The sequence below is a fragment of the Camelus dromedarius genome, chromosome 30 (assembly GCF_036321535.1).
Source record: "Camelus dromedarius isolate mCamDro1 chromosome 30, mCamDro1.pat, whole genome shotgun sequence".
NCBI lineage: Eukaryota > Metazoa > Chordata > Mammalia > Artiodactyla > Camelidae > Camelus > Camelus dromedarius.
In genome coordinates this window covers 12,688,832-12,703,828 of record NC_087465.1, presented here as the reverse complement: position 1 = coordinate 12,703,828, position 14,997 = coordinate 12,688,832, and the positions used below count along the sequence as shown (strand labels likewise).

General features: G+C 39.2%; 1 protein-coding gene across 7 annotated transcripts in view; it reads left to right on the top strand.

The window, feature by feature from the left end:
* EYA1 (EYA transcriptional coactivator and phosphatase 1) overlaps nt 1-14,997 on the top strand; it is a 274,443-nt gene that overhangs the window by 149,531 nt on the left and 109,915 nt on the right. For all 7 annotated transcript variants that reach the window (XM_031441478.2, XM_031441477.2, XM_031441475.2 and 4 more), the window contains one exon: nt 12,068-12,145. In XM_031441478.2, coding sequence (XP_031297338.1) covers nt 12,068-12,145 — 78 coding nt within the window. The remainder of the gene's footprint in view (nt 1-12,067; nt 12,146-14,997) is intronic.

Sequence of the window (14,997 nt, the reverse complement as noted above, 5' to 3'; positions counted from 1 at the left end):
GAGCAAGAATATATACACACCTCAGTGAAAAGAATATACATATTTTTAAGGATATGTGATATATAGGAATATATACCATACTATATATCTACCATTTCATTGTTAATTCAAGAAATACTTATTAAGTGATTGTGTCTAGAAATTTACCAAATGCCATTCTTGCCAAGGACAAGTTCCTAGTCTGCTGTGATTTGCAGAACTATGATCAGAGGGCCACCACACTTTATGATAAGGACTGTATTTTCCAGAGGAGGAGGAACACCTAGTCATGCCTGAAGTGGTTGAGGATGGTTTCTGCACTCTGGGAATGCTTCAACAGAGTCTCAAAGGAGAGGTAGAAAAACACTGGGTGCCAAGCCAGGAAGGAAGGGAGACCGTGGACTATTCTGTTGTAGTAAAGACATCCCTAATCCCAGGGGTGCTGTGCGTGTGTGCATATGTGTGTGGTGTGAGACCCAGGCAGAGCACACAGAGATGGGGCTGAGACCATCACCCTTTAGCAGATGATAAAGGGCTTTGTGAACCTGGCTCAGGGGTTTGGATTCAAACCTGAAGGAGCTAGGTGACCTGAAGGCTTGCACACAGGAGAGGAATGTAATTGAGTCTGTGTCTTGGAAATACACTTAGATAGTATTTTGAAACAGTATTCAATGGGTGGTAGATGTGGAGAAAAGACTCCACATAAGAAATTATAAAGACATTTTAATCTGAAATCATGTGCTTGTTTATATATTACTCTCTCAGCACAAATTTTTGTCCGATACTTGCCTAAAGGAAGGCGGAGAATGAAAGTTGCATTGCATGGTGGTGAGAGCATGGATTTTGTAGTCAAACTAACCTGCGCTTAAAAAAGTTCACCTTGTTGACTGATTGCATTACTAACGTGTGGGCTTTGCGGGACAGCAGAGCAGGGGGTTGGGAGAAGGCTCTGAAGCCGAGATACCAGCTCTGCCACTTACCAGTCAGGGAGTGTGATGCTGAATAATTACGGAGCTGCTCTCCATCTCTGCTTGTCGGTCTGTAAAATGAAGGCAATAATAATATCCACCTCTAGGGGGGCAAGGAGAGTTCAATGAGTTGGTAAAGTGCTTAGAACAGTCTGACTCCGAGGAAGTCCTTAATACCCACTGGCTGCTTTTGTTGTTGTTGTTGTTGTTATGATGTATGATCTCTGAGCCTCTGCCTTCCCCACTGGGAAGCGTGGGGATGGCATCTTTATCACTGGATATATTTCACGTAGTGGAGGCTCAAGGTTCTTTAAAGGCAGCAACAGACCTAAAATACTAAGCACAGTCACTGCCATCTCCTATGTGATCAAAGAATCACCACTATTATTAAATAATAATACATATTATATTTTTTAAACAAACATGTCCACTGGGACTGGCTACGGCAGCATCTGCATAGAGGGAGAGGATGTCCCCTCCCACTTTGAGATCCTCACATTGCCTAATAGCCTTTGCAGGTACTCTGACTACCTGGGGTGCCCAGTACTTGCCTGACTAATACACAGTGCAGGGAGGATGTATGTCTGGGAGCTCCTGTGATTTGGTGAAGAGTAGAAAAAGATGGGAAAAGGGTATGACCTGAGATGTAAATTTGGTAGGTTGATAACATTTTAGGCAAGTCAACCGTTTTCTTGCCAGATTGATATGATTGAGGTTCTGAGTCTGAGCCAGCTCATCTGTTTCCAATCTTCACACACTAGTTTATTTTACCATCCGCTAATTTGCAACATTCACTGATACACTTCTGTCCAGTGCCCTGCTATTCTGGGACTCCTGTTGCTGTGCCGTTCACTGATTGTTCAGATCTCCACGAGCGTCGTGATTAAGGATGATAAAACCCTAATTGGACAATGTTTGACTTTTCAGTGGTTTCATAAAAGGTATGGTAATCAAAGAAACTTGAAGCCTACCTGGGTGACCTTAGGCTAGTTTTTAAACATCTTTAAGCTGCAGTTTCCTCATCTTTTAAATGTGACAATTACAATAAATTAATCTCAGAGAGTTGCCCTGAGGAGCAAATAAGCTATTGTTTGTAAAGTTCTTATGAGCACAATGCCAGGCATGGAGTAAGTGCTCAGTAAACATAAACTAGTTTTTAAATGATTACTCTTCCCTGTGAAAATTCTACATAAATATTGCCTAGGCCATAAGTTGAGTATGTTTTATTGCTACTTTGATTCTTAAAATTGGAGCAATCTTTCCACACCATTGTGCCATGCTTTCATTATTATAACACACTAAAAATTGTTTAGATCCCACTTTGGAATCTAAGTGTGGGTATCTGTGGAAGATCATCAAATGGCACATTTAAGGTCTTTTCATTTCATTATATATATATTTTACTGAAAAGAAAAAATAACCATAAACAAATATGAACTCTAGTTAATGATATGAATGCAGAAGTGTTTCAGGGAACTGTATGATGTCTGCAACTTATTTTTTTTAGTTCATGTAGAATAATACAGTTTTATGAGGAATAGATGTGGGAAAGTAAATATAGTAAAATGTTCATTGTGAAATCCTGGTGGTAAGTTTATGGCTGTTCACTGTATAATTCCTCCAACTTTTCTGTATGTATGAAAATTTTTATAATAAAATATTGGTGATAAAAGTGAACCTCAGATACTTAACAGTGTCCTAGGGAGGAAATATGTATTTAGTTTTCACTGTATCCAGAGAACTATGCCAGATTCTAGCAAATATACAGTGAAGTATGTGGCATTACCCCTGCCTGAAAAAGCTCAGTCTGAAGATAGGACTTTAAAAAAAAATTTGGCAAAAACTCAAAGATCATGGTATGTCAATTAAATTATGAAGGTGAGGATTTTCAATCTGTGGCTTAGAGATGCCCAAGTATTGAACAAGTACTGAAGTTCAGCAAATTCTGTGCAAAAAGCTTTGTCTGAAGGATGAGGAAATTAACAGGCTGCATATATATGTAATTCTTTTTCACATATGGACAGTCTGTTATGTTTATTAAAATAGAAATTTTCTCACAAAAATTCACAGTGGGATTTTGTCATTATGCACTTTCTCAATCAACAGATCGAAAATAGGCTATCATCTGGATTCTGAAATATTTTGGTGTTAGAAAGAGGGCTTCATTCTCCAGAAGGCTAGAAGCCACTGATCCAAACAAAAGTGCTCTCAGAGTTCAGAAAAAAGAGCTCTTGAGCTTGCTGAGCTTCAAGAAGGAAAGGGAACTTGAGCTTAGTGTTGGAAAATGAGGAGCATTTGAATAGGTTGAGAAGAGACGGAATGCATTCTAAATGAGGGACCAATCTGAACAAAGGTAGGATAGTTCAGGAGGCTGTGAGGAGAGCAGTTGAACTGAAGGAAGGAATTGATGGTAGATAAGCTTGGAAGGATCATCTGGAGCCAAACTGTGGAGGACCCTGAACAGTAGGCTAAGGAATTTGGACTTCATCCTGGAGAAGCCATTGCATATTTTGAGCAAGTGTTTTAAGTATTCATCTGGCAGTGGTTCCAGGGAGAGATTGGACTGGGGCAGAGATGAGCAGTGGGATGGAGGCTCACACGATCTGTCCAGATTCCATGTGTCAGGAACCTGAGCTAGCATGGCAAGAAGGAGAGTTGAAAAAAACAAAACAAAACAAAGAAAGGTAGAGTTGCAAGAGACATTTTTACCAAAAAAAAGTCAGCTAGTCTAGACTGCTACACAAATCAGTGTGCATAGATTCTTCAATGTGCTGCACTTCCTGTGAATTACAGGTTTTGAAATTGACTCCCATGCCTTGTTGGCCATGTGTACCCTTAAGTGCAGGTTTAGTCTGTGTATGTTTGTTGATTTGGTTTTCATAAGATTGTGTTTGCTGTTTGTCTTCTCTCCTTTAAGAAAAAGAGGATGACTTCAAATTTATGGAGGGATAACAACTATATTCCAGGCTACAGAGCCAATCTAAACATAAAGGGATACTTGGTTTTCCAAATGGGTATTTATCAAAGAAAAAAACGTTTGTTTCATGGATGTACATACTTTTAGATAAAGGAGAAATAGTTGAATGGCTGCATATAATACTTATTCATTGCATGTCTTTAAGATATATAAAATATTTAAATTTAGGAGTACTGTTATGTTCCCCTTTTATAGTTCATGTAATTTTATTTATTTTCTTTACATATGTCTTTGGTATCCCTTGATGCCACTTTTTTAGTCATTTGATACAGGTTTTATTTTTTTTAATTAAAAAAAATTATATTAACTTTTATTTTTTTAACCTGAGATTCTGGATATTATTTTGTAGCATATCAGAAGTCCTCAGGAGTGTAATAATTAACAAGGAATTCCTACACATAAACATAACTAATTTCTTTTCTCCACATTCAGTAGATCTTGAACATTACCTAGAGTGCTTCCAGTATCAAAGTTACTATACATTTCTAAGATGACATACATTGTTTTCTACAAATGTATCTTTATATATATTTGTATGAAACATACAAAATATTTCAAAATACAAAAGCTTTAGGGAATCTTCCTGTGTTTTTTGGCACCAGGTGAAATGTCTATCTTTAAACTTCTTGACACAGTTTTTAAAAACATACATTTCCACTTCTGCCTCATGATTTGAGAAAGAGTGCTCATTAAATCTGTGAGTGATACTGTCCTTGACTCCGTGACTTAACATCATGATGGTTATACTTTCCTCTTGTCTTATAGGTTATTTGTTATCTGTACAGCAAAATCATGTGTGGTATAGATTTTTTAAAGGGCTTTTTAAAGGCTTACTTATAGCAATATCTAATATTTGCCTTTGGGTGGTCATGCCTCATGAATTATTAAATCTGTGTGACTTATTTACCTCTCTTTTGACTGATTATCTCTAAACAAACAAAAATAAGGCTCTCTTTAAACATACGAAAACTCCAATGATAGATGTTCCTTTATGCTAATGTCTCTTCTCCAAAGAGTACTTTGTTCAAAATAGCATAAGGGGCATATGTCCTGTAAGCAAAGGGCTTCACAAGAACCTGCACATATGTTGACTGAGTGATAATTTGGAAGGAAGAAAATGTGATCCTACGTTTGATCATACACAGTGTGTTTAATTGTCCCATGCGGTGTGCTGAGTGGTATGAAGTCCACTGTGATCTCCTTTTCAAAGTCAATTATACATTGTTACCTTTATCCATTCCTTCAGTGAATATTGAGTGTTAAGCATGGTGCTAAGTTCTGTAGGGATAGAAAAGCTGTAGTTCTGAAGACATTTATAATATGTTCAAATGGATACGACTGTGACATTTAAAACAAGGTTGAGTGGGATGTGTGTTTTAAAGGAGGTACAAACTCAGATTTAGTCACTCAAGGAGAAGAATCAGCCCCTACGTAGTAGATCAGGCAAGATTTGACAAAGCAGGTGGGACTTGGGTTGAACCTTGAAGGAATTGTGGGATTTGGTCAGATGTTTGTAGAACATGTCAGAAGAAAAGGCACTGGCATTATTGTGGATCTGAGGGAGCATTAAACACTTGGTAGACCAGTTTGGTTTAAATGTTGACTATGTATATGGACTCGTGTTTCTTTGTAAAATGGAGGTAATAAGTGTCACAGAGAAAAGTTAGGACAATTAGATGTGCCCTTGTATTTTGTAACACTCTTATATTCTTGTCAGTTACTAGTTGTTATACAAATACAAAGTGTGTGTGGAAGAAGTGGCAAGTAAAGCAAAAAAATAAAAATAAAAAATAAAAAAGCTTGGTCTTAGAGTATAGAGGGCCTTGAAAACATGACAAAGGAGTGAAAACTTAATTTGAGAGAAAATGGAGAGCCTGCTGAGGACTACAGAGCTAGGAGGGACTTGCTCAAATCGAGGCTGTGGAAAGAGAAACGTCTCTGCTTCAGATACAGAGAGTGGAGGCTGAAAAGCCAATTTGCCAGCTTTTCCAAGAGAACAGATAGAAGGTAATTAGGCTAGTGGCTGTGAAATTAGGAAAAATGGTTGTGAAAGATTAGAGTGGTAGAAATAATAGACCTGGCACTAAGGTGTGAGGAAAGAGGGGGTTGGAGGAATCAGAGTGAAAAGGACACTTGCAGTCTAGGTGGCATGACCATTACAGAGGGATAGGATGATGGTTTTGCATCTGAGCAGGTTGACATGTCCCTGATTCAGGCAAGGGCATTGCATGATTGGGCTCATAGGCTTGGTCCCCATGAAAAAGATATGTATGTGGGTAGATTTAGCAGTTGTCTACATAAGGGTGATTTTTTAAAAAAAGAAAACTTTGTAAAATGAAGCAACGTAGGATTGATTTTAGCTCTGGGTTCCAGGATGGGCTGGTGAAATTGGAGTGGGGAATGGATGGAGGTTTGGATAGAGGCTATACTGGTGACCCTTAAAGAGCAAGTCTGGCAGAAGCAAGCAAATGAAAAAGATAAAAGGTGACATTATTTAGAGGCAATGCGGTTCTAGGAAGCAGTGTAGCTGAACTGTTCAATAACCAGAGTGGAATGAAGGTAAATCTCACTGAGATAGAAGAGAGGATGGAAATCATAAAGAATAATTCAGAGATGGTGAACTGAGGGGTTTTTTTTTTTTGGTATGTATGTATTTTTATTGAAGTATAGTCAGTTTACAATGTTGTGTCAATTTCTCGTGTACAGCATAATGCTTCAGTCATACATGAATATACATATTTTTTTTTCACCATAAGTTACTACAAGATATTGAATATAGATCCCTGTGCTATACAGTATAAACTTGCTGTTTATTTATTTCATATAAGTATCTTCAAGTCTCAAACTCCCAATTTAACCCTTCTCACCCACTTCCCCCTGCTGCCCTGGTAACCATCAGGTTGTCTATGTCTGTGAGAACTGAGATTTGAAGTCCTTGAGCATTATAGTAGGAAACAAAACAGGAAGAACAAGAGTGTGCCAAGCAAAGGCAAGTTGTACTATTACAGTTGAAAGAAAAATTATGAGATGAGTTTAGATATTGCACGGGGAGGACCTCTGGCTCACTCAGGCTGCTGCCTTCGCTGTAATCCTGGGCAAATTCTTAGCACAAAGGCCAACTCCCAAACCAGCAGGCAGAGCTGCCCTCTGGGGGGAGAACTTGCTTTAACTGCCCTCTTAATTTATAGTGAGAAATATAACTAATCAATGGACTGGGTACTTGTCTCCTCTGATCAGCCTATCATCTCCCTGGATTGTGACTGCAGCATTTAAAGTGTGACTGGAAGTTGCTTGATGAGCACAGAATCATGGTATGATGGGCTAGTTGGATGAGCTTGATAGCTAACGTCACCAAGCTTCTGTCATCTGGTAGATCTATCTCCACTTAAATTTATGGTGAACAAAGACAGTGTTCTCTTTTTTTGTGGGCCACTGACAGTGTATTCATCCTAAGCAGTGCTGGAGAGAGATGCCCACATTTTCTCCTGGAATCCTCTATCACCATTGCCATATTCACCATCCTGCTGCTTGCTTGTCTCTCCAGAAAGAGTATATACTCTGATTGTAATGACCCAACTTATAATGAATGTTTTCTCAATACAATCGTGATTTGGTCCTGCCTTCTTGAGTTACATCCAAGTTGCCTTGATTTGATTTTGGTTATCCTGAGGCAGTGGCCTCGTGGTTGATCTTAGACAAGTCACTTAGCTTTATATTCTTTCCATTTGCTTCTCAAAGGGTAAGCTTAACTTTACCGTGAAGTTTATGACAGACTTTTGTCACATGAGAAACACTTTGATTTCTCACAATTACTTTTTAAAAAAAGATGCTATAATGATAAGGTAGCTATAAAAGCATGGCCTCTGGACCTAGCACAGTGCTAAGTGACTTATAGGCATTTATAAACCTTATGAGTGTATTATCCCCACCTACAGAAGAGGAAGCGGAGGCACACAGAAGTTGAGTGACTTTCCTAGGTCCATACTGATGATAGCAAAGCTAGATTAAACTCCAACTGATAATACCACAGCTGGTACTTTTTACTCTTTATCTATCTATCTATCTATCTATCTATCTATCTATCTATCTATCTATCATCTATTGTAACTCTTATTCACTGTTGCTTCCTGGTCCTACTCCCCAGGAGAAAGGCAGTCAGTATAGCAGTTATATGATACTGCTATGATGGTGATAAATATAATTGCAGTTCCTACTTTACATGAGATACTTCACATACATTTTTATGGGTTTCTATTGCATTCGGATAATGTAGATATCATTTTCTTTTTTTGTGACAAGAACCTTCAAGATGTACTCTCCCAGAAATTCTCAAATATGCAGTACACTATTAACTATAGTCACCATGCTGTATGTTACATCCCCATGGCTTATTTATTTTATAACTGGAAGTTTGTACCACTTGGCCCTCTTCACCCATTTTGCCCACCCCAACCTCCTTCTGGCAACCACCATTATTTTCTCTCTATCTGTGAGTATCTGTTCTCGCTGTCTATAATTTTTGCTTTTTTTGTTTATTTTGCTTTATAGATTCCACATATAAGTGAAATCATATGGTATTTGGCTTTCTCTATCTGACTTATTTCACTTAGAGTAATACCCTCAAGGTCCACCCGTGTTGTCACAAATGGAAAGATTTTTCTTTTTTATGGCTGCATAGTATTCCATTATGTGTGTATGTGTCTGTATCTCTATATATCACTGTAGATATCACTTTTTAAGTTTTGTATGTGAGATAATTAAGGATGGAGAGATCATACAGCTTTTACAAAGTGTTATAGCAGGTAACTGGATTATTTGTGTCCAAAAACCAAAGCTCAAAGACATTGATAGATGGAAGTCTGTGGCACCTCTGGAGTGTCACAGGTTGTCCAGTATAGCTCAAGCCTAAAATGCATGGTTGGGGGAAGCTCTTGAAGGGATTGAGAGAAATTAAAGGGGCAAAGGAGAATTTCCAAATATTTTTAAAGGATGAGTAGGTCCTTAAGTATCAGATGCACGACAGGAAACTTGGAGTGGTAGAAAAAAGACTTTTGATTAGTGGGCAAAAGAGAATAAAAGTTGCTGTTTTCTAATAGACTGAAGTCATGTAATGAAGGAAGAAGTGTGGTGGAGATGAAAGAATCCTACCTTATTTAGAGGCAAACAGGTCATTCATAGGTTTTTCTTTTCAGATAGGAGGCTTAGGTGAGATCATTGTTCTCAGACGTGGTAATACTTTAAATTGCTCAAACTTTTAAAAAAATTTAGTGTGTTTTTAAATTCAAAGTTTTGGAATGGTGCTCTGTTATATTACCTATGAAATATTTATAAATGTGATGGCGCTGGTCAGGATGGGCAAAGTTTTGGTGGCCAGAGATTATTCTTGTCTTTTTTACTTTTTGGTGGGTGTATGCTTGGCAACCGCAAAGCCAGAAGTGGTCTTTGTTTATTTGACTTTCATTCAGAAACTATTTTACATCACAATAAATCACCAGTCTCTTAAGCATCAGGTCTCTGGTGATCAAAAATTCAATTACAGTACGTGATAAAATCACGAATATCCTGGTAGTTACTTTAGGTACTGCCTCTTCTCTTCAACAGTGAGCCTTTTAAAGAATTGGGTTCATCAGGAAAAGGGAGTCTTTATTCCTTAGTGTATAGATGGGTATATTTGAACAATGGCAAAAAGCGATGGGCTGGGGGCCCACAAGAAAAAATATCCTCTTCTTTTCCTTCCTATTCTTTTTGCCTATTTTAATGGAATCCCAAGTATAATTGAATGCGCCTCTAGGGAGGGAAAGCTGTATTTGATCATGCTAATTATGGGGACTAGTTGGGGCAGGTCTTAGGGGTCTGGGAGTGAGAGTGGTTTTGGCATAGTCAAGTTTTGTGAATTTTTTAGTCCAGTCTACAGAATCATAGACCTTAAGTTTGGCAAAAACTGGGAAGTAATCTGGGCGGACGTCTCACACCATGGAAAAATTTCCGTCTCACTGTCTTTCCAGACAGGTTGGTGTGGACCTTCTGCTTGAGATCTTCCAGTAAGTTCACTAGCCTGGAAGTGTTAACACTCTAGGAAGATGAGGACTGCAGGGGTTTACCCACTGTCTCCACAGGGTGTGGCAGCACCTCAGTTGCCTTGCTCTGCTGCAGAGAAGCTCTGATCATTGGGAAGTGTCACTTACTGCCATTTCTTCAAGACTTGGAATACAAAATAGCCAAAACTAGATCCCATTTCTGCCACTTACTGTGGGACTTTGGGCAGTTTCCAGACCCCTCTGATTGTAGTTTTTGCATATGACATTAGAAGGCAGTGCCTCACAGCTGGCAAACTTGTGGGTTGTGTTCCGAGACCGACTTGCAGAATTGTTTAATGGAATTAATCACAATGTCTGCAAAGAATCTGACACATGGTAGGTACTTTGTACAACCTGTTACCCTTGGGCCTAATTCTTTTTCTCGGCATGTGGTATTTGACACAGAGTTCAGATCCTCGTGCTAATCTGTCCAATGCAGAGTGAAACAGAACAATTGCCCAGGGCATTATATGAGTTCTTTTCGAAGGGGGTGAGCTAGAATGTGGAGAACTGAGTAGGAACCTGTGCACCAGCCGTGGCGTAACACGCCTCCCTCCATCTGTGGCCGGGGAATGGTTATGAAGAAGAGAATTGTATTAAACGCAATTTCCCAGAGGCGTGAAGAGAGGAGGGAGACACAGGCTTGTATCAGAATTTATAAGCATCAACAAAGGCTTCAGATCCAAAACAACTGGGGGAAAAGTGAAGACTTCAGTCACACTATTGTTTGGTCTACGTTAAAAGTCAGTTGAAGTGATTCCATTTGGACTCACTGGTTTTATTTTTCAACTTGGTTTAGAAACAGTTTCAGTAATTAATTTTTTTTTTGAAAGTGACTAATCTGCTGCAACTATTTATAATGTGTATTTTAAAACTACTGACTATGCATTTACTTGTAAAAGATTCAGCAAGAGGGTGAGTGTGTCTGCTTGATGTTTGTAAGAGATCGGCAGTGCTGAGAGAAGGCATCACCCTTTCCCAGTTCAGAATTTGTTACATTGGGAGAGACGCCTCCCCAGATATTCTCTTGTTAAGGCCTTTATTTTGGGAAACACGTAATTGATTTCTAGGTGCCTCTAAGATATTCCCTCTTTTTGAAAACCTGCTAATAGGAATGTGTGACTCCCACTGAGTAGGCTAGACAGATTCCAATGATAGCACTTTACTAGTAGTTTCTAGGGAAAGCAATAATGCTCTTTTTTTAAAAAAAAAAATCTAAAACTAGTGGGGGGAAGGATTCTGAGGTGGTTTGTCTTATCTGTAGGGGTACAATCATACCATCATTTTATCAGTGGTGAACCTATAGCATCAATTTAAATGTTTTTATTTTACAGACTCAACTAAAATTCGGGTTTTCCATAGACTGACTGCTATCATTATTTTTAAATGGGAAATTTTATTTATTCTTCATTTACATTTAGTATGGTTTTGGTACTAAGTGTACATCAGACACTGATGATTTGGCTGCTAGATATGGCTGAGTGGTAATAATAACCCATTAAACTGAGCACCGTTTTTCAGCCATGCTGGATAACTGAGTAAGTGTGTGTGTGTGTGTGTGTGTGTGTGTGTGTGTTTGTGAGAACACATGCACACATGTATGTGAGAACGTGTGCATCTGACCTTGAGCACCATGAAAGCCTGTTGGTGTTATTTTCCACTTCAAGTCTTTCTAGTCTATCCTTTTGACTCTATTTGGCCAAATGGTTATAAACCCAAGGAAATAATTTCATGTCCACATTATGTAAATTTGAGGGATAAGTTATTTATTTTAGTAAGCGATTTAGTAAATATGTAAGATAACAATGAATTGAACTACTTTTAGCTTAAAGTGTTTCTTTTAAAGGTCAACTTGTCACAATCGATTGTTTCCTTAGGAAGAAAAACGTGAATTTTTTTTTTTTAAAAAAGACTGTTAGGAATTCTAATCTGATTTATATTCAAATATGAAAAGGTTGGTTTTTAAATTGTTTTCTTGTCATTATTTTGAATGTTGTATCTTCTCTACTGTGCCTTTTCCAGTAACTGTTGGTTGGGTATATGATCTATATTGTTTATTTTTGTAGTTAAAACAGAGCCGATGAGCAGCAGTGAAATAGTTTCTACAACAGCAGACGGGTCTTTAGACAATTTCTCAGGTTCAGGTAAGGAGTAAATATTAGTTTTTCACATTAATGTCAAACGTTATCTTTCCTATTGATATATATACAAATATATGCATGCATATGCATGTGCATGTGTGTATTACCTATATAACACTGCATAGGTTTTCTCAGAGTCCCATATTTGCAGTTCTAGTATTTTTATTCAGTGTGATGAAGGGTTTGCTGAAATCCTGGTGTCCTATAAAAGGAAATAAAATCATGTGGGGTTTTGTTCTAAATTATCTTTATATTTTTGACTTCTTCCCTTTGTCTCTCACCTGTATGATTCTTCTAATCACACAAAATTTGGCTTCTGATACCCACTAGCCATGTAACTGTCATGTCAGCTAGAGCTCAGACTTTGTAAAGCAGCTTTAAATCCTTACAGTAGCTTTTAATCTCCTTCTCATTAATAAAGGCTGCCTCCAACAAACAAAATCTCCACTTTCGACATCTGTGATCCTGAAATTGCTAAGAAAGTGACTGTGATAATAAATTAATTGTGAGGATATGATTGCATCTTTGCCAAATTACCCAGCTTGGGCTATTTCAACTAAAAATTATTTTTTATTAGAATTCTTAAATTTTTAACCATTTTCAAATTATCTGCTGTGTTTATAAAACCTCTCAATTGGGATTGCCATACTTTTGTCAATTTGTGATTGATTTAATCTTGCTCTCAGGGTCATTTCACATATACCGTAATTAAAAAGAGTTATATGTAGATGTAAAATGAAATGCAAATGTACAACCTTTATACAGATGATACCAGCTGGAGGCAATAAGGAAATAACAAAAGGTGTTATACTCATAGTTCTTTCGAAAACATTCACTAGATTTTGACTTACCACAGGCAACGCGCTTGGTACTGTTATGGATTCAAAGCTGTATGATGATGGTCCTGGCTTGTGGCTGAACAGGGTGAACAAATCACCAGACCATCACAGTACAGCTTGGTAATGCTGGAGGAATCCTGGCATTCTGAGAATCCTGAGAACACCCAGGAAGGACCCAGCAGAGACCAGTTGGGATGGGGTGATCAGGGAAGGTTTCCTGGAGGAGATGCCCATACTCAGACTGAAAGAATGGATTGGGAGTAAAGCACATGTAGAACTGGGGAAGGGGAAGCTGGACAGAGGGGACATTCCATGGGAGGAGACCGGGGCACAGATGCATGGAACTTGGAGGAACTGCTGATGGTTCAACATTCTTGGTGTATGTGGTGTGAACTATGGGGGGTTGGGGGCTGTGCTGAACTGAGTAGGGAGGCAGGGACCAGAGTCTAAATAGGCAGATGTGTTCTGCACGGTGTTTGTGTTTTATCCTGAGTGCCATGGGAGGTCACAGAGGAAGGGGACTGTATGATCAGGTTCACTTACAGAATGACTGCAGCAGGATGGAGGAGAGGCTGGAGAACTGAAGGGGAGAGACCAGTTAGGGTTTTTTTGCATTAATTTGCACAAGAAATACTGAATCCCAGATATAGGGTGCTGGCAATGGGTGCGGATTAAAATGTATTTATAAAATAGAATATATGATCGTAGTGACCAATGAGCATGGAGGTGAGTGATGCAGAGAGAGGGTGAAGAGCGAGGGACCCTGAGAGGAGCGTGATGAAAAAGACAGTGGCTCAGTTTGGGGCATGTTGATCATGAAGTAGCATCCTCCTAGAGAAGAAATTTCTCATTTTATGAAATATACACTGAAATATTTATGAGTAAAGTGGCATCTATCTACCAAAAAAACGTGAGCTCTCCATATGCATACCTAGGCACCAGTAGAGAGAGAAGAAAAGATGAAGCTAATCTGATAAAGTGTTACCATTTGGGGAATCTGGGTGAGGGATATCTTGAAAGTTTTTCTCCTCTTCTTGCAACTTTCCTGCAATTATCAAATTATGTCAAAAAATTAAAAAATGAGAAACATGAATGGATTTAGCCTATAGAGGTTTCAGTGGACAAGCGAGCTTTATTCCCCTTGGGCCCCCTGGCCCATATGCCGTTTTTCTATGCCTCCACCATAGTTCCCAGCAGGTAATCTGTGCTCACTGAGTTCATTGAATGGATGGGTGACTTGATGAAGAAGGAGAGGAAGTGGAGACAAGGAAGAGAAACATGTCTTTCAAGTATGTAAGTGTTAAAAGGAGAGGGTAGTCCCTTAGGAAGAGGGCTGGGGGGTTGAGGATGGCGTTTGGAAGGTCAGGGTAGTTTTGGCTGCCAACACTGACTTTATAGAGGCAGAGGTTAATGGTATAGGTAAAGGAGATAACTGATGGAGGGAAATCTCTGATGGGCCAGCAGGGGCTTAAATTCAAAACAGAAGTGGATCAGCCTAGAAAAGGAATAGCTTTCCCACAGAAACATCAGGGAAGGTGGATGGAAAGTAAGGTAGATAAGTCTGAAGTGGAGGAGGAGGCAGTATGGTTAGGGACTTCGTGCCTGAGCCCTCTGTTCAGACCCTCCAGTGGCTCCCATTCCTCTCTGGGTGAAAGCTGAGTCATTACAATTCACCTACAAGCCCCACTAGACCCCATCGCCTGCCTCCCTTGCTTCCTGCCATTCCTCTAATCAGGGCCTTTGCCACCACAGTCCCTCTGCCTGGACCACCTCCCTATATACCTGCCCGACTCCCTCACCACCTTCAAATCCCGCCTTCTCGGGGAGCCCACCCTGCCCTCCCTATTCAGTGTGATGGAACTCTCACTATAGATTTCCAGTCTCTCTAACATGCTGAGTCCCCCACCCACCCAATAACACTTAGAACCTTCTGCAAACTACATTGTTTACTTGTGTGTTAGGTGTATCATTGGCCTCTCACCCCTACCAAAATGTAAGCTTGAGATGGCAGGGGTT